The 26415-nt window shown below is 41.6% G+C and overlaps 1 protein-coding gene across 1 annotated transcript in view; it reads left to right on the top strand.

Annotated features, from left to right (window-relative positions):
• ZCWPW2 (zinc finger CW-type and PWWP domain containing 2) overlaps window positions 1–26415 on the top strand; it is a 133777-nt gene that overhangs the window by 85789 nt on the left and 21573 nt on the right. The window contains exon 8 of the mRNA XM_065398417.1: window positions 19245–19312. Within this exon, the coding sequence (XP_065254489.1) occupies window positions 19245–19312 (68 nt within the window). The remainder of the gene's footprint in view (window positions 1–19244; window positions 19313–26415) is intronic.

Here is a 26415-nt window from a genome sequence, read left to right as displayed (position 1 = left end):
GTGGGACTCCACTAGATAATACCTCTCAGTTTGACAGCAAACTATTGATAACTACTCTGAGTACAGAGTTTCAACCAATTGTGCACCCACATTACAATAATTTCATCTAGACCACATATGTACTCCCTTGTATATTTATTATTTGGAGTTACTTTCACCCGTTTGAGTTACATATGAATGTGTTCTATCAACTGGGATGTAAAGTTCCTTATTTATGTATATATATGCATGTTAAAATTGGTTATACTATGTGTTACCGGTTGCCTTTCTAGCATTTGATAAGTCTTTACCAAATGCTAGACAAATAAATCCCTAACAGTTCAAAGCAAAACACTGAAAAAAATTAAACAATGCTCTATGCATATGCCCTGCCTTCTTGCTACAAGCCCCACAATGTAGGCCTCCAAAGCCTCAGATTTGAGGCTAATAATTGTGGAAAACCCACTAGGTACAGTCAAATATAGATGGAGTTCATTTTTTTAAAAAGATCTAGAGTAGATTTTAGAGACACTAGAATGCACAGGAACTCTCCTGTGCCTATCCGTGAGCCCTGATAATTCTCAGACAGACAATCAGATGTTTAAAGGCTAGATTTTTGTGAGAGTTGAACTCCCATTTAGGTTATGGCTAGACTAGGAAAATAAATTGTGTTTAAAAATATGTTAGCTAACATGTTTTAACTATTTTCTTAGTCTAGCTATGGCTTGAAGCTGTGAGCTATTAACATTTTCAAAAGAACTTAGTGCCCAACATTCCAGTCTTTTGGAAATCTGGTCACTTATTTTGGTGTCTATGGGTATGTCTACCCTGCAGTTGGAGGTGTGATTGCCGTGCGTGTAGTCATACTTGAGCTAGCTTTAATCTAGCTACCACAGGTACAACTAATAGTGAAGTGGTAGCAGCATGGGCTAGCTACCCAAGTAAGTATTCAGGGCCCTGTGCTGGCTTGTATAGATTACACTGAAGCACTTGCTCCTGTGGTTTCATTTCTATCGGTACCTCAGACAGCTAGGGTATGCCTATCTGTGCCGCAATCACACATTCCAACTGCAGGGTAGACACACTGACAGACACCAAAATAAGTGGCCAGATTTCCAAAAGACCAGAAGGTTGAGAGCTGAGCTCTCTTGAAATTATGGCTGTAAATGCAAGTGGTGAATTCTTTGGAAAATGTGTCCTTTAGTTTTCATTGTGTACAAGTCGTGTTGCCATATTTAATTAAATTATATTTATTTATTATTTAGATTATATAAACTAATTAAAAGTGCACCCACCCAAAGCTCGAAGTGCCTTATCATATAAAATCATTGCTAGTAAAGTTTCCAGATGACACAGACATTGGTGGAGTGGTAAATAATGATGGGCACAGCTCAGTTATACAGAACTATCTCGATTGCTTGGAAAGATGGGCTTTTTTGAACAATTTGTGTTTTAATGCAGCAAAATGCAAGGTCGTACATTTATGAGGAGATAATATAGATCAGGCTTAAAGATGGAAGACAGAATCCTGGAATGATGTTCGTCCATCGTTATCGATGAAGACTTCAACAACTCATTCTTTCGATGATCGGGATCTGTGCGACCGGAGATGACTGATCAGTCCGATTCAGGCGTGGAATGTCCTGTCACACGTCGGGCAGACATATAATGGCACTGTCGATGGTGTACGAGCAGCTCTGGACTTGCGCAGCTCATGCTTTTTTTCAGCCTCAGCAATACGCCTCGCCTCAGAGGTATTACTGCCTGTGTGAATGAGGCTGTGCCATGCTGAACGGTTCAGTGTGAAGGTTTCCTATGTGGCGGTGTTGATCTCGAAGGACTTCAAAGAGGTCTTCAGCGTGTCCTTGAACCGCTTCTTTTGTCCTCCATGGGAACGCTTTCCCTGAGTGAGTTCTCCGTAGAAGAGCTGTTTAGGAATGCGTTCATCTGACATTCTCACAACATGTCCGGCCCACCTGGTCTGGGCTCTCATCAGCAATGTGTAAACTGACGGCAGACTGGCTCTAGTAAGGACATCAGTATCGGGCACTTTGTCCTGCCATCTGATTTTTAGAAGCTTTCGCAGACAGGAAATGTGGAAGTGATTGAGCCTTCGTGCATGACTCCGATAGACAGTCCACGTCTCGCAGGCATACAGCAGAGTTGTAAGCACCACTGCTCGGTAGACCTTCAGCTTCGTTGGTAGGCTGATCCCTCGACGTTCCCAAACATTGGAGCGCAATTGGCAAAATGCAGAGCTGGCTTTAGCAATTCTGCAGTTTACTTCATCATTGATTGACACTGCTCGGGAAAGGGTACTGCCCAGGTACGTGAAGTGGTCCACTGTCTGAAGTCTCTGTCCATTTACATTGATGGACGGTTCTGAGTACAAAGCATGGGGAGCTGGCTGGTGCATGACCTCAGTCTTCTTGATGTTAATGGTGAGACCGAAGTTGTTGCATGCAGTTGAAAACTTGTCCATACTGGCTTGCATTTCTGGCTCTGTACTAGCATTCAGAGCACAATCATCGGCAAAGAGAAAGTCTCGAAGTACAGTTTCCTTCACCTTGGTGATGGCATGCAGTCGCCTCAGATTAGTTTCCCGTCAGTTCTATACTTCAGGCCTACTCCTTCAGTGCAATGTTGAAAGGCATCAGTCAAAGTGGCAGAGAATATCATGCTGAACAAAGTGGGTGCTAAAACACACCCTTGCTTGACGCCGTTGGTGACTGGGAAGGCATCAGATGTTTCACCGTCATCCAGGACACGAGCCATCATACCATGATGAAATTGACGTACCATTCGTATAAATCTGTCTGGACAGCCAAATTTCGACATGATCCTCCACAGGCCCTGGCGACTGACAGAGTCATATGCTTTCGTGAGGTCCACAAAAGTTGTGTAGAGTTCACGATTCTGCTCTTGACATTTCTCCTGTAGCTGACGCACAGCAAAGATCATGTCAATAGTCCCACGTCCCTTGCGGAAGCCACACTGTGATTCTGGCAGTAAGCCCTTCTCCAGGTGAATGATCAATCGGTTCAACAGAACCTGTGCAAGAACTTTCCCCGCTGTAGAAAGCAGCGAGATTCCACGGTGATTGTCGCATACCTGGCGATTGCCCTTCCTCTTATAGAGGTGCAAGATGGACGCATCTCTAAATTCTTGTGGAATGTTTCCCTGCTTCCAGAAGGACTGAAACAGCTCAGTGAGTTTCCGTAGCAGCATGGGTCCACCGACTTTGTACACCTCTGCTGGTATGGCATCTGACCCTGGGGCTTTGCCACTTGACAGCTGATTGATAGCTTTCTTCACTTCGTCCTCTTCTGGTGAAGCATCCATGGAGTCATTGACTGCAACCTGGGGCATCTTGTCAATGTCCTCATCATTGATGACTGAGGGGCGATTGAGAATTGCTTCAAAGTGTTCAGCCCATCTCTGGAGAATCTGCGTCTTCTCTGTAAGGAGCACAGTACCATCAGAGTTCAGGAGGGGAAAGCTCCCAGAAGACTGTGGACCATAGAGTGTGTTAAGGGCTTCATAAAACTGCTTATAGTCGTTCCTGTCCGCATATGCCTGTATTTCATCTGCTTTGGCACTCAGCCACAATTCCCGCATTTTGCGCAGTCGGTTCTGTACTGTTCTGCGAGTGTTGATAAAGGCGGTCTTCTTTGCCGCTGAGGATGGATCATTTTGATATGCACGATGCAGGCGGTGCTTCTCAGCAAGTAAGGCCTGGATTTCTGCATCATTTTCGTCAAACCAGTCTTGCCGCCTGCATGTGGAGGGCCCCAATACCTTCGATGCAGCTGTATGGACAGTGTTGCGGAATCGCTCCCAGTCTTTCTCAGCGTCATCCTCAATACGAAGATCAGCAAGTTCATTCTCTAGGTCTTCCACTAGATTTTCAGTGATGCGGCTGTTCTTCAGCTTCGACACGTTGATCCTTTTGAAAGCCTTACAGCTTTGTGGTCGTCTCTTCGGCATGATATGGAGCTTCATTTTGGATACTATGAGCCTATCATCCATCCAACAGTCAGCGCCACACATAGCTTTTGTAACCCTGACATCTTGTCTGTCCCTTCTCCTGATGATGACATAATCGATCAAATGCCAGTGCTTGGAACGGGGATGCATCCACGAAGTCCTGTTACAGGTAGGAAGGCGGAAGACCGTATTGCTGATCAGAAGGTCATGTGCTGCACAAGTTTTCAGCAGTAACAGACCATTGCTGTTACACTTTCCCACTCCATTTTTCCCGATGACTCCTTCCCAGGCTGCGGCATCGCATCCGACTCTTGCATTAAAATCGCCAAGCAGAATCAGCTTGTCTGTGCGGTGCACTGACGATAGCAGAGTATCTAGTTCTTCGTAGAATTTATCCTTCACATCCTCTGGGTTGGTCATTGTAGGAGCATATGCGCTGATCAAAGTAGCTTGTTTTCCTTTTTGAAGCGGAAGCTGCATTGTCATGAGCCGGTCATTCATACCCTTGGGGGAACTGGCAAGTTTCCGAACAAGATGATTCTTGATGGCGAAGCCAACTCCAGATTCGTGACGCTCATCGCTGCTGCGGCCACTCCAGAAGAATGTATAGCCACCGCCTGACTCGGATAGCTGTCCTTCATTAGCAAGGCGAGTTTCGCTAAGGGCTGCAATGTCAATGTTGTAGCGTGCGAGCTCTCTAGCGACAAGTGCTGTTCTTCTCTCCGGTCTGTCTGCTGTGATGTTGTCCAGTAACGTGCGCACATTCCATGTGCCAATAGTGATCGGTGTCACTCTAAGTTTTGTTTTTGTTTTTGTTCGACCGCTTTTATGGGATCCCTGCCAGCTGCGGTATGCTGGCCAGGGTAAGGTGAAGCAGGCAATGTTTAGGGTACCTTTTCTAGCCCCCTCCTCATTCTACGGAGGTGAGCAGTGCAATCCTGAATAGGGCTGCTCAGTCGCTCAAGAAGATGCCAAGCTCCACTGCTGCTTCGGTCAGTGAGGAACGACCATTATGCCTGAGCCGCCTATGTGCAGGTCCGTGGCTACAACTCCCAGTGTATCCACACCTGCTGCTTCGTCGCTCGCCCATCGCCACAGGACTTGATATGATGTAATATGATATGATATGATGTCGAGACTTGCGCGTGAATTGGATTAAAGTGAGGGAGAGTTGCACAACGTCAGCCTCACTCTCTCTTCCCAGTTCCTATCTGTATCCAGTGGCAGGACAGAAGTCGAGACGGCTGGAGATAGGGCAGGGCGCAGTGGATGACCAGGACGCCTACGTGTCTTGTCGTGCTCTTAAGCGTTCCACAACGCTTGCTGTCACCGCCTGCCTGACCATTAAACCAGGTTGAACCAGGTTGCCTCAGTCAGCCGGATCCAGCCTTCACATGCAATGGGTAGACAGGCCCTAACTCACCGAGAGTCTCATACTCATCGGCTACCCTCACCTGGTTTAGCCCGCCAGTCGAGACGGTCTCCGGGGTGTGGCCGCTGTCGCATGCTGACAGCTACTTGGAGCCACAGGTGAGAGCTGGGTGTCAAGTGGGGACCAAAGTGGATGAGCTACTCCTAGGAGTACGACTGCTCCCCCATCAGAGGTACTACCCCTCCCTGACAACCCCATATACCCCTGGAATACAGTGACATTGAAAAGCACTTAGGAGTAACAGATAACCACCTGAACATGAGATCCCAGTGTGATGCAGTAGCTAAGAGGGTGAAGGTCATCTTTGTTCATGTAAGCAGGAAAATACCAAGTAGGAGGCAGTGTCAGGATCCAAACAAAGGTAGTCAGGGCCAAGAGTCAGAGCAGGGACACACCTGAGGCTGGGAGCAGAGGAGTTCATAGGTTCCAGGCCAGGGTCAGATTCCAAGCCAGGTTGCAGGATCCAAGTCAAGAGGCAAAGTTCAAATCAAGTCAAGATCAAATGCCTATTCAAGAACAGTCATGGCAGCTACAGGAAATTCACACTGTTTCCTGAACATTTTGTGGAATGCCCCTTGAGTTTATATAGGGCAGGGAGCCAATCAGGAGCCATGAGGCTGCTGTCTGTCAAACCCTTGAGGTGGAGCTACCCATGGTTTGTGTCCACAGTGGGTCACAGTGGAGAACAAATGAGTTACAGCTGCTGCTGGGTGGCAGGCAGGAGAGGTCAGCTACCTGGTATCTCTGCAGGTCTGGGTTCTAGATCTGTGGGGACCTTATAATAGGGAGGTGATACTACCTCTATAGATGGCATTAGCAGCATACAGTCTCCAGTTCTGGTTTCCATCCTCAGAAAAGATCTTGAAAAATTGTAAAGGGCTCAAAAAAAATCTTCAAGAATGATTTTCAGTCTGGAAAACATGCCTTATAATGAGAGACTTCAAAAGGTCAATTTATTTAGTATATCCAAGAGAAAGTTAAAAGGAGATTGGTAAGTATGTACAGGGGGAAGAGATGGCTCTGTATTTTAGCAGAAAAAGGCATAACACAATCCAGTGGTTAGAAAGTGAAGCTAAACAAATTCAGATTAGAGGTAAAATGCACATTTTTAACCAGGAGGATAATTAACCATTGGAACGTACTGAGAGATATGATATATTTTCTATTACTTTGTCTTTAAATCAAGAGTTGGTATCTTTCTAAAAGATATGCTATAACTCAAACAGAAGTTATGGGCTTGATGCAGAAACTATTGGGTGAGATTCTTTGGCCTGTATTACGCAGGAAGTCAGACTAAATGATCTGGGCTTAAAATCTATGAATTTAGCATATATTAAAAATACAGAAATAAAAACACTAGCCTCCCCAAAAACCAGAAGAAAAATTCCACTCCAGCATCGGATACTCATTTTCAATCCATACATTTTGGTCCTCAGCTCACCCTTTCCTCTTCAAGAGAGACAGGCCTTGCAGAGTAACAGATCTGATCTCTCTCTCTCTTCCATTTTGACAGAATGTAGAAGACAACTTATAGTTGTGGACTGCTGGATGTAGACATGCTAGAAAAAAATTATTTATTTTGCTAAAATGTTTTATAATACCAAGAATATGGAAACAGTTAAGTCTCTTTTCTTTTAGACAACATAACTAGAGCTTGAGTCAATCCCTCATTCATTCCATCATCAAATAAGTCACTTCATTTTTTCTGCACTAGGATACCTTTCTTGAAGATAATAAAAGTAGTGTGATATTCCTAATAACACTAGAGTCAACCTCTTGATTTCCTGTATGTTGAAACATAAGAGCCAAAATGCTGCATTTCTACTGCATGTGGGAACGCAGTCACTAGACAGTACAGGGAGATATTGGACTTGTTATGGAGCCAAGTTGTGTTAGGACTGTGGGCAATCCTGAAGAGTGACAGGGAAGTGGCTGGTAGGACTGTCTCAAACCATACAAAAAGGGAACAGTGGATGTTGTGCGCCATTCCCACTCATACCTTGTCGTATGCATTCCAATTGCTTTTTGAGGCTAAGAATTCCATTTCTCACTCTCACTTTTGAGCACATTTGTCTTAGTACACAGCCCATTTACTTGGCGAAATGGAGCGTATAAAATCTTGTACTGGTTAGTCTAGGAAGGGATTGATGGTCTTCCTGGAAGGCACGTACTCAAATCTGCTCTACCCTACAACTCCTGCCAGAAGTGCTAAACCTGTAGGGAAGGTTGACTGGCTATAGTTAATAATTGGAGAAAATAGTAAATAAGAGGAAACAGACCTCAGAAATGGCTACTTTGATAAAATTAGAACAGAATTCCTTTAGGCCTAAACAATTCTAGTTTTATAAGTTCTGGAGAGCACAGTTAGCTAGGGAAAATTGCATGTTCCTGGAGAATAAAAGTTTAATTAATGTATTGTTTAACCATTTGAAGAGTTGGAGTGACTGTCTAAGTTTCCTTGAATTAATCAAAAACCAGGGAACAAACTGGGTTTTGTGTCCCCCCCCCTTCCTGGGTCAGTCTGCAATAGGGGTTCTCAAACTTTTTTTGCTGGGCCCCCCTTTGAAAATATTTCAGGCTGTGATGACTTTCCCAAAAAAGTGACAACCGCTCCATAGTATGCCACCCTTACTTCTGTGCGGCTTTTGGTGGCAGCACTGCTTTCAGAGCTGGGTGCCTGGCTAGCAGCAGCTTCTGTCTGGCCGCCCAGCTCTGAAGGCAGCGTAGGAGTAAGGGTGGCAATACTATGATCCCCCTACAATAGACTTGTGAACCCCTTTTGGGTCGGGACCCCCTGTTTGAGAAACACTGATCTACAGACTATTCAACCACTTGGGAAGTGGGTGGGATGGTCCATGTCTCTCAGAAAAGGAAGGACCCAGATTTAGACTAGACTGGTTGTTCCATCCCTCTGGAATGGAGTCAGGCTTCACCAGACTCAGAGCTATGATATTTGACTGATTGCTAGTTTTCAGTAAAAAGGTTTCTTTTCCAACCTCTCTTTCTTGTAGACTTCTGGTGTTGTGGGTATGGTTCAGTTTTTTTGGAAGCTATATGTAGTCTACACTTGGCATCTTGAAGTACAGCAGCACATCATTTTCCTTTCCTCATTCTTTTTATTTTTCTGTTTTTTCTTCTTCTAGTGCTTTGTATGCCATGGTGAACAATTAAAAATTAACACATTTATTGAAAAAATCTAAATAAAGAGATTAACATAGGATCTCATGTTCGGGAACATTTTCTCTTGAAAAAAATAGAACTACTAATCACTTTACAATGGTAACATTCCTTGGCATTATGCAGAATAGCAAGAATCAGGAGATTGAGCTAGTCGGGTTCCTATTTAGAGAACCCTTGGCCTAAAGGACAAATAATACTTTAACACTGACTTGATTTCATAAGGTGATATACCTTGAATAAACATAGAACTAAAAATGAAAGTTTGTTAAAGCTGGCAACTCAGGGTCTGCATTTCAAGCTCCATCAACATTCTCATCACTACCACCATTGCTAGAAACACTGAAATAATTTTGTCTATGTATTTATACCACAATTGCTACTATGGTATTTGTGTTCCTGACAAATTTTTGTCAGATGGATCAATAAATTGCCTCTTTGGAGACTTTAAACACAAGATGGATTAATTAAAAATTTCTATTTCATTGATAGAAATGAAAATATAAATTTTAACATAAGAGGTGGATAGTTTAGATTATCAAGTGGAGTCCATTAATATAGGACAAAACACCCTGAATAAAGACTGAAAAAAAACAAAACAAACCTCCCCACCATTTAATGCAATTCTAATGGAAGTGATTTTCAGAACTAGATAAGAAGAAGAAACTTAAGAGTTCAATGAAGTTTCTGAATTATATAATACTGGAAATGTTTATTTTTAATGCATTGTAATGTTGTAGAATTCCATTGCAGAAGCCAATCATGAGTTCAGAAGGAAATGGAGGCCCATAATAGGGCATCAGTGGAGTTATCCTTATGTATGCTATTCATTAGTTTCCTTATGCTAGAAATATTATTATTATTTTATTTGCATTATCATAGTCTAGGAGTTCTAATCATGGACCAGGACTCTGTTGTGCTAGGTGTTGTACAAACCCAACAAAAAGACAGACCCTATGACAAGAGACCACAGATCAATATAGACAGATGAGGGAGTAAAAGGAAACAATGAGACAGTATTGGTCAGTACGATAGGTAGGGATCTCAGCATACCAGCACCCTTACCATTATCATTTTTTTGTAAGCATCTTGGCTGTGGAGAATTTTGAAGAAAGATAATAAGTTAGTTTTGTGGATGTTTATGGGGAGTTCCTCCAAAGTGTGAGGAGCAGCATGGGAGAAAGCATGAAGGTGGCTATTTGTGTATTTAACAAGTGGGTGGTACAGGGTAGCATCATGGGTCAATTGGAGGTGGGAGTTGACCTCTTAGTGCAGAATGAGAGACAATAGATAGGTTGTGAAGGACCTTGAAAGTGAAGTGAAGTAGTTTGTTTGATACAATAGTGAAGAGGGAGCCAGTGGAGGGATGCAAAGAGAGGGGGGACATGGTCAAAGCAACAGACTAAGAAAATTGTCTTTGCAGCTGCATTCTTAATGGGTATGAGCAGGGCATTTGTCAAGGCCAGAGAAAAGAATGATGCAGTAATCAAGATGTGAGATGAAAATTTAGATGAGAGTTTTGGTTGTGTGGATGGATGGGAAAGGCTGTATTCAGAGGTACTGTGCAGATAGAATCAGCAAGACTTAGACATAGTCTGGATGTGAGGTCCTACAGAGAGTTCAGAGTTGAAGATGATGTCCAAGTTATGGGCTTGAGCTATGGTGGTGTTGTCTACAGTCATTGAGAAAAGAGGTAATAGAGATGGCTTGGGGAAGAGGAGAGATTAAGCGCTCTGTTTTAGCCATTTGGGTTTGAGCTGACGGCTAGACATCCACAAGGAAATGGCAGAGAGACAGGCCAAGATTTTAATTTGGACAGAAGAAGACAAGTTTGAAGTAAAGAAGTACATTTGTGAATTGTCCACATAGAGATGGTAGCTCAGTTTGTGGTTGAAATTACTCCAGAGATAAGGTATAAAGAGAGAAGAAAAGGTTACCAAGGATGGTCCCCTGTGGAACTCCCAGAGTTGGAGGGGGTGGGGGGAAAATGAAGGGTAAGCTGAAGGAGGAATTAGAGTGGTAGGAGGAGAACCAGGAGAGGACATTGTTATGGAAGCTAAGGGAGGACAAGATTTCAAGAAAAGCATGATTAATGGTGTTGAAGGCAGCTCACAGGTCAATGAGGATGAGATAGAGCCCGGTTCTGAGCTTTGGTGAGGAAGAAGTCATTGTAGACTTTTAGGGCAGTTTCAATGGAATGCAAGGAGTTGAAATCAGATTGAAGATCTAAGATGGAATTGGAGAAGAACTCTAAACAGCAATTATTAATAGCATGTTCAATGAGTTTATAGATGAAAGGGAGTTGGGGTGGTTGCTGGAGAGACAAGTAGGGTCAAAGGCAGATTTTTTTTAAGATGGGAGAGATTAAAGCAAGTTTGTATTGTTGATGGGAGAGAATCAGAGGCCAGATCTTCATGACTGGCTCTTTGGCCATAAAGGTTTATTAGTGTAAATTGATTTTAGAAATCAGCTATGACCAAACATCACAATATATCACATAATATCATTCTGTAAGAGCAGAATTTACAGCAACAGACACAAAATCAAGAGTTGTTAGTGCTGATGACCAAGTGTGAATACAGATTAATATTAGGCCTTATGCACAGGGTTTTGGGAAGCTCAGTGATCTGTGATGCAATGAAAGTAGTTTTTTCTTTAAAGTTTGCTTAAATTGTATGTGAATTTGATGCTCGTTAAAGTAATAGTGCAAGTAGGCACTGTGCAAGATACATTACATCCTGTACATTATCTGTCCTTTACTCCCAACCTGCAACACTGTTGTTGTTTCAGTCACAACAGAATTTTCCTATCGTGCTGAATCGTGCCGAATCGTGCCACATTGGTGTTTTTGACAACTATCCAGTAGGGACTAGAATGCTACTATCAAACTCATTTTAAAAGTTGAACCCTTATATAGTAGAGACATAAGGCTACAGCAATAGCTCACTGCAGCAACTAGGAAGGAACCTCTTAAGAGAAATCCATTATACTTATGCAAAAGTAGTATTTTTCATATTAATTGTATCTAAAATATATGATCAAGAGATTTTTTTATTTAGTCTCCTGGAATGTGCTGCATGTAACTATAGATGCATTCTGTTCTATTTCTATTCCTTATTAATAATATTAAAATTTAATTAAAACTAAAAAATACCTTAATTTACTGTAGCTGCTTCTACTCTATAATTAAAAAATGAGCAAGTTCTTGGCACACTATCATTTTAGCAAACCTGCTTTGAAAAAAATAAAGTTTAAAAATTCTGTTGTTTGGGCAGCAAAGCCTTACCATTTGTACTTACCAAGAACTCAGTTTAAAGGTCAGTTCTACTCTGAAAAATGATTCAGTAAATTAACATTGAGAGATTCCTTGTTTGTATCTAAAAGTTTTCTATAACAAATGCAGTCAGTTCACAAGTTTACAAAAACACTTTTCTAACAGCCAGTCCTTCAAATTCAACATGGGCATAGTATCAGAGGGGTAGCCATGTTAGTCTGGATTTGTAAAAAGCGACAGAGTCCTGTGGCACCTTATAGACTAACAAACGTATTGGAGCATAAGCTTGTGTGGGTGAATACCCACTTCGTCAGACGCATATGATATTGTTTATATTTTACCTCTTTAGGGACATGTGATAGTTGAAACAAACAGGCATAGGCTTTGCAAAGGATTTCTGAAAACAATCATTCTTTACTTTTGTCAAGGCTGTATCCCCACTTTGAACTTTAGGGTACAAGTGTGGGGGCCTGCATGAGGACTTCTAAGCTTAACTACCAGCTTAGTTTTGGTCCGCTGCCACCATTCCCTACCCTGGGAAGCTTTTAGAAACCTCTCACCAATTCCCTGGTGAATACAGATCCAAACTCCTTGGATCTTAAACAAGGAGAAATTGACCCTTCCCCCCTCCTTCCTTTCACCAACTCCTGGTGAATACAGATCCAAACCCCCTTGGATCTTAAAACAAGGAGAAATTGATCCTTCCCCCCTCCTTCCTTTCACCAACTCCTGGTGAATACAGATCCAAACCCCCTTGGATCTTAAAACAAGGAGAAATTGACCCTTCCCCCCTCCTTCCTTTCACCAACTCCTGGTGAATACAGATCCAAACCCCCTTGGATCTTAAAACAAGGAGAAATTGATCCTTCCCCCCTCCTTCCTTTCACCAACTCCTGGTGAATACAGATCCAAACCCCCTTGGATCTTAAAACAAGGAGAAATCAATCAGGTTCTTAAAAAGAAGGCTTTTAATTAAAGAAAAAGGTAAAAATCATCTCTGTAAAATCAGTATGGAAAATAACTTTACAGGGTAATCAAACTTAAAGAGCTCAGAGGACCCCCCTCTGTCTTAGGTTCAAAGTACAGCAAACAAAGATAAACACTCTAGTAAAAGGTACATTTACAAGTTGAGAAAATAAAGTAAAACTAAGACGCCTTGCCTGGCTTTTTACTTACAAGTTTGAAATAAGAGAGACTTGTTTAGAAAGATGGGGAGAACCTGGATTGATGTCTGGTCCCTCTCAGTCCCAAGAGCGAACAACCCCTTCAAACAAAGAGCACACACAAAAGCCTTTCCCCCCCCCCCAAGATTTGAAAGTATCTTGTCCCCTTATTGGTCCTTTGGGTCAGGTGTCAGCCAGGTTACCCGAGCTTCTTAACCCTTTACAGGTAAAAGGATTTTGGAGTCTCTGGCCAGGAGGGATTTTAGCACTGTACACAGGAGAGCTGTTACCCTTCCCTTTATAGTTATGACAACTTTAGACAGCACAGGAGAAAAACAGATCTAGGTAAAGCAATAAATGCCTATGTGCCATTCCCTGTCTCAGTTACCTTACCACTCTTGAGCATTCTTTGGGAATTGGGTTAGCGTTTTTTCAGTGTTCCAGGTCCCATTTGCTAGGCCACTTTTCGCAAGCTCATGGCTTCTCCTCCGAATCAGGGAGTCTATCTGCAGTCAGCTGCCTTCAACTTTCTGTCCAACAGTCAACAGAACCTGTCTTCATCATAAAGCTGTCCCTTTTATTCCTCTCTGTCTCTGAATCCCTCTGTGTTTTAAAAGGGCTATAACCGCATATAAGCCTCTTTATTCCCCTTTTGGGGAAGTTCCACTGCTTGACCCCTTCTTCCTTGCAGACAAGCTAGGTCAAACTGGTTCTCCAAGGCTTCAGCCATCCCATTGTTCTATAGTGCTCCCATTGGAATGGGATCCATTCAGGTTACTGATTCTCCATTGTCCCTAGTCTCAGAGAAATGTGGCACAAGCCCTTGGTAGCAGATAGCACATACACTGAGGCATTTAGTAATACAGGAATTTCATAAAATCAACCAGAATTCATAAGCTGTATGTAGACAGATTCTTCAAATTGTCACAGGAGTGAAAAGCAATAAATCTTTATTAGCCACTAAAATAAGCAGATATGACTGACAACTCACAATAAGCAGATCTGTTGAGTAAGAAAGTATTTTTACACAGTCATCTTTCAGAGTAACTGTACTTTCAGCATTTCACTTAATTCTCCCTCACTTCTGACAAATATACAAAGGATGAAATTTTCATTTTTGGCAATCTTGTCAAATTTGCCATTTCAATAGTGATAAAGGTCTGAAATTCCTTGGGGAAAAAAGATTAACAAATCATTTCTTATATGAAGGCAAAATTCAAGGGTCAAAGTGAATCCAGCTAACAAATTTGTGTAAACCACCAGTGTATTTGAGATAATTTCAGAGTTAGAATGAATATATATATAATATTTGTACAAATATAGATAAAAGCCAAAGGTATTTAGTTTTAGTGTAGTAGCGCAGCACTTACATAAAAAGTTATCTTTTGATTTGTGTTACTTAATATAAGAACATAAGAACATAAGAAAGGCCGTACTGGGTCAGACCAAAGGTCCATCTAGCCCAGTATCTGTCTACCGACAGTGGCCAATGCCAGGTGCCCCAGAGGGAGTGAACCTAACAGGCAATGATCAAGTGATCTCTCTCCTGCCATCCATCTCCATCCTCTGACGAACAGAGGCTAGGGACACCATTCTTACCCATCCTGGCTAATAGCCATTTATGGACTTAGCCACCATGAATTTATCCAGTCCCCTTTTAAACATTGTTATAGTCCTAGCCTTCACAACCTCCTCAGGTAAGGAGTTCCACAAGTTGACTGTGCGCTGCGTGAAGAAGAACTTCCTTTTATTTGTTTTAAACCTGCTGCCTATTAATTTCTTTTGGTGACCCCTAGTTCTTGTATTATGGGAATAAGTAAATAACTTTTCCTTATCCACTTTCTCAACATCACTCATGATTTTATATACCTCTATCATGTCCCCCCTTAGTCTTCTCTTTTCCAAACTGAAGAGTCCTAGCCTCTTTAATCTTTCCTCATATGGGACCCTCTCTAAACCCTTAATCATTTTAGTTGCTCTTTTCTGAACCTTTTCTAGTGCTAGAATATCTTTTTTGAGGTGAGGAGACCACATCTGTACACAGTATTCGAGATGTGGGCGAACCATGGATTTATATAAGGGCAATAATATATTCTCAGTCTTATTCTCTATCCCCTTTTTAATGATTCCTAACATCCTGTTTGCTTTTTTGACCGCCTCTGCACACTGCGTGGACATCTTTAGAGAACTATCCACGATGACGCCAAGATCTTTTTCCTGACTCGTTGTAGCTAAATTAGCCCCCATCATGTTGTATGTATAGTTGGGGTTATTTTTTCCAATGTGCATTACTTTACATTTATCCACATTAAATTTCATTTGCCATTTTGTTGCCCAATCACTTAGTTTTGTGAGATCTTTTTGAAGTTCTTCACAATCTGCTTTGGTCTTAACTATCTTGAGTAGTTTAGTATCATCTGCAAACTTTGCCACCTCACTGTTTACCCCTTTCTCCAGATCATTTATGAATAAATTGAATAGGATAGGTCCTAGGACTGACCCTTGGGGAACACCACTAGTTACCCCTCTCCATTCTGAGAATTTACCATTAATTCCTACCCTTTGTTCCCTGTCCTTTAACCAGTTCTCAATCCATGAAAGGACCTTCCCTTTTATCCCATGACAGCTTAATTTACGTAAGAGCCTTTGGTGAGGGACCTTGTCAAAGGCTTTCTGGAAATCTAAGTACACTATGTCCACCGGATCCCCCTTGTCCACATGTTTGTTGACCCCTTCAAAGAACTCTAATAGATTAGTAAGACACGATTTCCCTTTACAGAAACCATGTTGACTATTGCTCAAGAGTTTATGTTTTTCTATGTGTCTGACAATTTTGTTCTTTACTATTGTTTCAACTAATTTGCCCGGTACCGACGTTAGACTTACCGGTCTGTAATTGCCGGGATCACCCCTAGAGCCCTTTTTAAATATTGGCGTTACATTAGCTAACTTCCAGTCATTGGGTACCGAAGCCGATTTAAAGGACAGGTTACAAACCTTAGTTAATAGTTCTGCAACTTCACATTTGAGTTCTTTCAGAACTCTTGGGTGAATGCCATCTGGTCCCGGTGATTTGTTAATGTTGAGTTTATCAATTAATTCCAAAACCTCCTCTAGTGATACTTCAATCTGTGACAGTTCCTCAGATTTGTCACCTACAAAAGCCAGCTCAGGTTTGGGAATCTCCCTAACATCCTCAGCCGTGAAGACTGAAGCAAAGAATCCATTTAGTTTCTCCGCAATGACTTTATCATCTTTAAGCGCTCCTTTTGTATTTTCATCGTCAAGGGGCCCCACTGGTTGTTTAGCAGGCTTCCTGCTTCTGATGTACTTAAAAAACATTTTGTTATTACCTTTGGAGTTTTTGGCTAGCCGTTCTTCAAACTCCTCTTTGGCTTTTCTTATTACACTCTTGCACTTAAGTTGGCAGTGTTTGTGCTCCTTTCTATTTGCCTCACTAGGATTTGACTTCCACTTTTTAAAGGAAGTCTTTTTATCTCTCACTGCTTCTTTTACATGGTTGTTAAGCCACGGTGGCTCTTTTTTAGTTCTTTTACTGTTTTTCTTAATTTGGGGTATACATTGAAGTTGAGCCTCTATTATGGTGTCTTTAAAAAGGGCCCACGCAACTTGCAGGGATTTCACTTTAGTCACTGAACCTTTTAACTTTTGTCTAACTAACCCCCTCATTTTTGTATAGTTCCCCCTTTTGAAATTAAAGGCCACAGTGTTGGGCAGTTGAGGTGTTCTTCCCACCACAGGGATGTTGAATGCTATTGTATTATGGTCACTATTTCCAAGCGGTCCCGCTATAGTTACCTCTTGGACCAGCTCCTGCGCTCCACTCAGGATTAAATCTAGAGTCGCCTCTCCCCTTGTGGGTTCCCGTACTAGCTGCTCCATGAAGCAGTCATTTAAAGTATCGAGAAATTTTATCTCTGCATTTCGTCCTGAAGTGAAATGTTCCCAGTCAATATGGGGATAATTGAAATCCCCCACTATTATTGGGTTCTTAATTTTGATAGCCTCTCTAATTTCCCTTAGCATTTCATCATCACTATTACTGTCCTGGTCAGGTGGTCGATAATAGATCCCTAATGTTATATTTTTACTAGAGCATGAAATTTCTATCCATAGAGACTCTATGGAACCTGTGGATTCGCTTAAGATTTTTACTTCATTTGAATCTACACTTTCTTTAACATATAGTGCCACTCCTCCCCCTGCACGGCCTGTTCTGTCCTTCCGATATATTTTGTACCCCGGAATGATATGTGATCCTAAACTGATTATTCCTAAGAAGTACTGATGTTTTGGAATATTATATTATCTACCAGTTATGGAAAGTGTAAAAGAAAGTTTGCATCATTATCTTAATATATATACTCATTTAGAAAATCCTAATAATTAAAAATATATTATTTGTATTACAATAGGGCCCAAAAGCCCCAACTAATCTCTGAGGACCCATTGGGCTAGCCACTGTACAGACACATAGTGAGAAGCAGTCCCTAGTTATCTTATAAATAGACAAAGCATTTGAAAAGTCAGAAGGGAAACAAAGGCACAAAGAATGAAATTACTTGTCCAGTGTGACACAGCAGGTCAGAAGCAGAGCCAGCAATAGAACCCATATTTGCTAACTTGCACTCCAGTGCCCTGTCCAAAAGAGCACAGTGTTTGCTTTCCTTTTATCATCATTAACCTGTATTTAAAAAAAAAAACCCAGAGTCTTGATGAAGAACATATATTATCTTTTTGAGCTGACAGTCTAATCATCCCTTCAAGAGTACTGTAGCATGGATTAAGCTATCATTTCTTTTTTTCGTATTCATACACACAAAATATACATTCTACACAGTACAAGGTATTTTTAATATAAATTGTGTATATACATGCTTAGAACATGTGACATACCTGTCTTATAAATCAAACTACAAAAGTCAGAGAAGAAGCCTACTAATATTTAGTATCATAATGAAAGCCTGAATCCACTTAAGGGATCTACAAAAACATTACTTGAGTTGTTGTAATTGTTTTATTGGATTTTTTAAAAAAGTTTTGATAAATAATTTTTCATATTTGTAATTACAAGTTTAAATTATTCTCCTGTAAAAGTTCATGTAGTTACAGAATGTACTAATATATAGCAGAAAATTACTTTAAAATGTTACAGCATATTACCACTCACAACCAAGTTTTATTATTTTTGTGTCTCAGATAAAAGCTCAGAAAAAGCAAGTTGTCAAGAAAAATAGAAGTGGCATTGGACAAAAAAGAAAGTAAGATTTGAGTAGTTCTTTTTTTAACGTTTTTACTGTGTAATTAAATAACTTCCAATGACTTGGTAGCACTGTGATTAGTATATCATGCTATTATGTGAGATTGCTTCTGTCGTTTCTGAGAATGTGGGTGCTGGAGTAGGAAGAGCACCTACTTGCCCTCACTAACAATATCCAAGTCAATGCAAGAGCACTGCTGAAGGGAAGACATTTGGCCCTCTGTGGCCAGAAGGGTTGCAACAGCGAATCCTGAAGAGATGTGTAAATCAAGGGTGATGCATTAGTGGAGAATTCAGGAGGACCATCAAGAAAGAAATATAAACACTATTTTTTCAGAACTTAGAAACATTGTTAAGCATGATTTCAATCGTCTTTCATAAATCCACTGCTACTTACCTTGCTAAATAATTTACTGTTAGTGATAATTGGCTAGATTTTCAGCAGGCTTTCATTTTTGTTCCTGCAACTATGCAGATACAAATAATAAAAGCAGTTTATTTGTGTGGAGGAACGATTAGGTCACTTAGATGTTGAAGTACCTGATTTGTGGGTACAATAAGGTACTTGGATATCTATATTAGCTAAATTTAGCCTGGACAATTTTTGTGGATTAGAGTTTGGAAATTTGGCTCATTTTGTGTCTACATTTGAGTTTTTCTGTGCATAAATAGAAATTGCTTCTCATAATACATTTCTTCTTACTACTTATCCAAACCCTGGGACCAAAACTCTGTTAATAATATGGGATAAACAGAGGATTGTACCTATAATAAGTATTACTACCAGGAAATGAATGAGAGAGACAAGTGTTTTTTCACAAATCAATATGTAGCAACTATTGTAAGAAAGAACCTAGAAAAATGTTGTATGAATAAATATTATATTTTAAAATGTCCTTTAACTGTGCATCATTAGTGACTTGTATTAAATGTGTGAAAATCTTTTTATAGGAAAAGTATGTTAAGATGCTCTCTTGAAACAATGGTTTCAGATGACTTCCTGTCAAAAGAAAATCTGGGTATGTATAAACTGTCTGTTGTTTAATTACAAGTGTCCAGTTACTTTGAATAATATTTACATACATTTAGCATCTTAATATATTTAAGTTTTTGAGTCCCTTTTGTGTTGAAAAGATTGTCTTTGATGAACAATAATATTTTAGCATACAAGCCACGTGTATACATACAGAACAAAAAACAAATTCCAAGACACCTGTTGCTGCAATGTTAAATTCTCCGTAGAGTCATTGTGCACATATACATTCCACTGTAGGTGTATGTGTGCCCAATGCACTCTAGTCAGAGACTTTTGCCAGCAGGAGTAGTGGGTGGCACATGCAACTGCCATCTTTGTGCTCCAAACTGAGGATATGAAAGTGGTGTGGCTGCTGCCTCCCTCTCAGTTCCTTCTTACCATCCATGTCAAGAGATGGGGCTCTCTGTTAAGCTTGGATTTTCTTTACTTGCCAGATTTTAAAAATATATTGTACATATTTTGTTCATAGTTTTAGTGTTGTAGGTTAGTTAGATAGTTCACACTTTGTGTTCTGGGTGTCTCTTACCATGCAGAGATCCCCAGGATTTAAACAGTGTGCCACTTGCAGGGCAGTAACATCTGTGAGTGATAGGTACTCAAGCTGTCTTGGAAGAGGGACATGTTGGGGACAAATGTCCATACATACCTCTTTCCCAGCAAGGATAAAGAATTTGAGGGAATTCCATATCAATATTAATTTGCTTGAGAAGTCGACGCACCCCACTTCAGAGCCTGACCCTGACTACAAAGGAAGGGAGATTTCTTCTATGTGGAGTGCACCTCTGGTTGCTCAGGCCCCAAAAACAAAATCTGGATAAAAGAGATCTTCTCCTTCTTCTCTTGCAGCTTCCTCAAAACAGAGGAAGTTTCCTTCACCATCTGAGGCTGATAGACCATCCTGGTCTTATATGTTGTCCCACAAATGGGGCAGATCATCTAAAAGTCCTTCCTTATTGAACTGAAGTCTGGTCATAAACACCAGTGTTCACTGGTACTGTTCGACGTAGCACTGTCAACTCTGGTGGGGCCATCAAGACAGGTACCATCATCATCTTCTACTCGAGCACTATCAGGTGCTGTCTGTGGAGCACTTACCTCCAATTACAGTAATGTTGATGTCACAAGCATTCTTTGTGACAAAAAGCTTATTGTGCCTTTTTGTGCCTAATTCACTGTCTGGTATCAATGGCAGCAGTTTCATCCACATAAGCACTGTCCGCACTGTCTACCTTGTCTGCTCAGTCAGCACTGTTGGCACCATCTGTAATGCTGGCCCTGTTGGTGCAATCCATATACCAGTCAGCATTTTGTCCTTTGCTACATATCCCACCTGGACAAATAGAATCAGCTTTAACACTGGTAGTACTGCCTGTGCAGCAGCATCAGGGCTGGCTCCAGGCACCAGCCCACCAAGCTTGTGCTTGGGGCGGCACGTGGAGGGGGGCGGCGCGGTGCTCCAGTTCCGGTCGCCGGGGAGAGCGGGGCCACGGCCGGGCTCGCCACCCTCCCCCCGGCGCTCTGGCCGCCCTCCCCCCCGGCGCCCTCCCCCCGGCTGCCGGGGGGAGAGCGGCGAGCCCCGGCTGGGGCTCGCCGCCCTCTTGCCGCCCTGCCCCCTGCGCTCTGGCCGCCGGGGGAAGAGCGGAGCCCCGGCTGGGGCTCGCCGCCCTCCCCCCCGGCGCCCTCCCCCCGGCCGCCAGGGGGAGAGCGGAGCCCCCGCCGGGGCTCGCCGCCCTCCCCCCAGGGCTCCGGCTGCCTTCCCCCCCCTGCAGGGGCGGCAAAAAAGCCAGAGCCGGCCCTGAGCAGCATGCCTCACCAGAGCTGAAGCATCTGCTGACACCCACTGGAGCAGCTTCTCCATTTCTTGAAGAGAGCTACATCATCTTCTCCTCAGATTTGCCTTTCCTCCTTTTCCTCTACTGTCAACAGTCCTGCTGAAAATAAAAAGAAATAGAGCCCGTGTCATTCTAATTGCTCCTACTTGGCTGAGACAGACCTGGTACCCTTACCTGTCACAACTCGCGATGTGCCCGATGATCCCTCTCCAAGCCATTCTGCACCTCTTCTCACAGAACAGAGGATGTACCCTGCATCCCAGTTTGGGGATTCTCTGCCTCAAGGCATGGCTCCCAGTCGGTTCCAACACCTAGAAAGCTCCTGTTCAACGGAGGTACAAGAAGTTCTGTGCACAGTAGAAAGGCCTTGACTTGACGTACTTACCTGCAAAAATGGTCCAGATTTCAGATTTGGTGCTCTTTTCAACAAATTTCCCCAACATCCGCAACTCTTCCACATATCCTAGACTAAGCATTGACCCTAAAGCTCTCTCAGGATCCACTTAGCAGCTATAACAGCTTTCCACCAGCCTGTTGAAGGATATTCAGTGCTGTCACATCCAACCACTAAAAGTAAACCTCTTCCCACATCCTTGTCTTCCGATTCCCATGTGGGACTTAAACCTGGTACTGAAAGCATTGATTAGGCCTTTCAAACCTATGGCCACCGGTTCGCTGATGTACCTTTCCATGAAAACGGCCTTCCTGATCGCGATTACCTCGACCATGAAAATAGGAGAGAGAGCTGTTCTGAGGGCACATCCCCCCCGACACGGTATTCTTCCCAGAGACGGTTACGCTTAGGCCTCATCCAAAATTCATCTCTCAGGTGACCTCCCTGTTTCATGAATCAATTAATTCACCTTTCAATCTTTTACCTTAATATTGCATACCTTGAATGTCAGGAGAGCCCTGTCCTTCTACCTGGACAGTACTAAGGCCTTCAGGAAGTCCCATAAGCTTTTCCTCTCCATTGCAGAAAGAGCCATGGGTTCAGCAATATCAGCCCAAAGGCTTTCCAAGTGGGTCTTGACTTGCATCATACAGTGTTCCAAGTTCACAATATGATCCCTCCAGACTCTGTTTGGATACACTACACAAGGTCAATTTCTTCACTGTCGCCTTCTTCAAGAATGTCCCTATCTTGGAGATTTGTAGCGCGGTGACATGGCCCATACTTTCACAGAACACTATGCGATGATTGGGGACTCTGCTGCTGAAGCCATCTTTGGCTCCATAGTACTGCCATCTGTAACTGACCCAACTCCGAAGTCCCAGCCCTCCAGAAGGGGTATTGCTTGGGAGTCACCTACAGTGGAGCACCCCCAGGGACACTACTCGAAGAAGAAGTTGTTACTCACCTTGTGCAGTAATGATGGTTCTTTAAGATGTGTCCCGCTATGGGTGCTCCACCACCTATCCTCCTCCCCTCTACTTTGGAGTTCTTGTCAGTGATTCTGCGGTAGAGAAGGAACTGAGGGTGGGGGCGCACTGCCAACCTCCTGGCGCAGCACAAGGAGAGAGCGCATGTGTGGACCTAACGGAAACTGCTACCGAAGTTCTCAGATCAGCAGCGCAGGGACACAAGCACACCTACAGTGGAGCACCCATAGGGACACACATCTTGAAGAACCATCATTTACTGCACAAGGTGAGTAAATTCTTCTTGCTACCAATGAAAATAGTGTTTTTGGTATCAGTTACTTTTGTGAGGATGGCGTCAGAGCTTCAAGCATTACTAGCAGACCCTCCTTTCACAATATTCCACCAGGGCAAAGTCTCTCTCAGGCTGCACCCTAAGTTTATACCAAAGGTTGTTTGACATTCCACCTCAATCAAACCAACCAAACTTCTGGTTTTTGTTTTTGAAGCCTCACTCTAATAAAACTGAGGAGAGGCTTCATCACTTGGATGTCTAGAGAGCTTTATTCTTTTACCTACACATACAAAGTCTTTCAGGTAATCTCCTAGATTTTTTGTATCCTGTGCTGAAAGGATTAAAGGCAACCTCTTACAGTTCAGTATATATCCCACTGGATTTCTGACTATATCTAGCTAAGGTCTCTTGTCCTATGAGGATAACAGTCCTTTCCACTAGGGTTCATTCCACTTGATCAGCCTTTTTGAACAACATACCTATAGTGGACATTTGCAAAGCAGCAACATGTTCATCTGCACCTACCTTCTCCAGACACTACACTTTTACTTAAGCTTCCTGAGCTGATGTGAACTTTGGCAAGATGATGCAGCAGGCTCTCTTCAAATAATTAAAGTCCCACCATCCTCAAGGTAACTTTTGCTGAGTCACTTACAATGGAATGTGTATGTGCACAACTATTCAGAGGAGAAAAAATGGTTACATACCTGTACAGTTAACTATTATTCTTGGAATGTATATGTGCATAACATATCTCAATGTCCCTTCTGCTTTCCTGTTACTTTGAGTCTTTGTTGGATGGTCAAGTGAAGGAATGGAGAGGGAGGCAGAGCCACAGCCATTTTATGCCCTCAGCTCCATGCACAAATGTGGGAAGGGGCAGATGTGCCACCCACCAGTATGGTTGGCAAAAGTCTCCAACTTGAATGCATAAGGCACACATACACCTACAGTGGAATATGTATATGTTCACCACACATCTCAAAGAACAATAGTTATTGTATAGGTAAATACTTTTTAAATTATTATTTTAATAGTTAACACAGTATGAATTACAAAACCAAGTAAAGATCTTAATAGTTAGCATCCACATCTCAATGCTTTGGTGTCAAGGACATATTCAGCATGATATAGAAAACTTGTGACAGAACCCATTCTCGGTCCCAGTCAGTGTCTCATAGCATCTGATCATGTAATTAAAGACTGCATCGTTCATCTGTGTTTCTCACAATGCTTTGTTGAGGTGGCTGTACAAGAGTTGCTCCGTTTTACAGAGAGAATAACCAAACATATAAATTTGGCTTAATCTAATTGAGAAACAATGTGGCTAAATTAGTGAGATTTGGATACGCCATAGCAGAGGTCTGGGTCCTATTCCCAGCTCTGTCAGAAATTATCTCTCAGAAATTATCACGAGCAACCTCTCAGATCATCAGTTAACTCATCTAACCTCTTACGGTAATGGCCTAAGTGAATATGGGCTGTGAAGGACACAATTGTTAACAATGATCAGTGGAAGAGGGGAGACTCAAAATCATCATGTCCTGGGTTCCCAGACAAGAACATCTTCATCTAAGCCAAGAAGTATTTTGTCTGTGTCTTGTCTTGAGCTCTGGCTTTGTCCATTTCATATGTAGGAGAACAAAGAAAAAAGAAACCAAAAACAAAGGGTTATATTAGAAAGTGTTAGGGTACCTGAACTATATGTGTTGTTAGTTGTGCTGGGTTAATTTTTTCAGACTAATAGTTTATTTGACAAAAAAAAAAAAAACAAAAAACAAAAAAAAACCCAGTTTGGTTGACTCAAAACTTCTCACAAATTTTATGTGAATTTGCTAAATAATTCCAACCAAAAATATTTTGGTGGTGGTAGCTGTGGCTAATTCCTTATAATATTTAGCCCAGTGGTTAGGGCATTCATCGGGGATGTGGGAGACTCAGGTTCAATCCCCCACTCTGCCTGATGTGGAGAAGAGATTTGAAAATACTCTCCTGCCTCTCAGGAGAGTACCCTTATCATAGCATTATGGAATATTTTGCAGTGGTCTCTCTTAGTCTTTCTTGTGGAAGTTCCACTTTTTATTGGAGCACAGATGTGAATTTGAGTCTCCCACATCCTAGGTGAATGCCCTAGCCACCGGACTACAGAGTCATTCATTTGCCCTGTCTTTCTGATCCAATGACTATTCATTGCCATTATGAATGACTATGAACTGACATTATGAATGACATTGACTGCTATACCATAGACTGATATCACCACTACCTCTTCCTCTTCCTCCTCCTGCTGCTTTGTGAATCTAGCCCTTTAAAAATGCCTGAAATAGAACATTCCCCCAAAGCAGTTTTTTTTTTTTCAATTTTGCCAAAACATTTTGCAATTTTTGGATTCAGTTAATTTAGGACTGATTTTTTTTGATTCCCAGTAAACCAAAAAAAAAAAAAAAAAAGTAGGTTATTCACCCTGTGCCGGTTCCTATTGCTCCACCTATTATGAAAGTGTCCTCTGAATAAACAAACAGTAGGCAAAGTAACCTCAGAATTACAAAGAGTGTTTTTCAATATGACATGAAAAGCACTACAAAGAAAGAATAATTACAACAGCCCCATGATTATAGTGGAATCACTGTAGGTGGTGTCCCAGTAGTTTGTCAACAATTTAAATCTTTTGTATCAGTTCTATACCCTATTCTGATTAGACTAAATATTCATGTGCTTTCCAGTGAAACAGTTAATAGACGGAACTAGGATATCAAAATAGCTGCTTGACCTAATGAAATACATTAAAGATTGCTTGGACACTGGAAACACTTCACAGCTACTTCTATATGGTATATTATAGAGCTAAAACTTAATATCTTGGATTGACTCAGTTATATAGTTTGTGTTCTCACTGGTGCTGCACCTAGAATTACAGCACATAAACATATAAGAAAATATGTCTGGCTATGGAAGAAACTCTGCATTGCATTGTTACAGCTATAAAATAGACTGAATTGTGATTAATCTGTTATTTGCTCAGATATACTTGTCTAGTATCCCAGGTTAGGCTAGGTACAGTCTAATATGAAAAATGCTCCAGAATATTGGCTGGAAATGTCATTTTCATAAGCAAATCTACCAGAAGAATTCTCCCATTCTCAGCTATTGTCCGGATATATGGTCTAAAATGCAAAAAATAAAATTGCTGACAATTCTATACTTGAGCACACTAAATTCAGAATTCCCCATAGCTTATCAGAATTAAGGTTTCAGTTATTGGGAAATTCCAGGAATCATACATTTCTTTGATTTAAAAGGAAAAAAAATGTTTAGATAGGAAACACTTTGGATCCACAAAACTCCTTTTCTACAATAGGCTCCATAGCATTATAGTTAACACAGATACTCTGTTTGGGCCTTTCTCAGCCCAAGAACAACTCCTCATACAAAGTTGAAAATGAAAGGCCTTTCATCTTCTCTTTGCTCAATCCTACTAAGGTCTCTATGGAACAAAAATCTTCATTTATGTGACTGGATATTGTATAAGTTTTTGGCAGAATACTAGCAAACAATACACTGTATACAATATAACATCTTATATTTTTCAGTTTTGTA

The sequence above is a fragment of the Emys orbicularis genome, chromosome 2 (assembly GCF_028017835.1).
Source record: "Emys orbicularis isolate rEmyOrb1 chromosome 2, rEmyOrb1.hap1, whole genome shotgun sequence".
Taxonomy (NCBI): Eukaryota; Metazoa; Chordata; order Testudines; family Emydidae; genus Emys; species Emys orbicularis.
The sequence above is the reverse complement of the archived record's forward strand: the minus strand, read 5'-3'. Positions and strand labels throughout refer to the sequence as shown.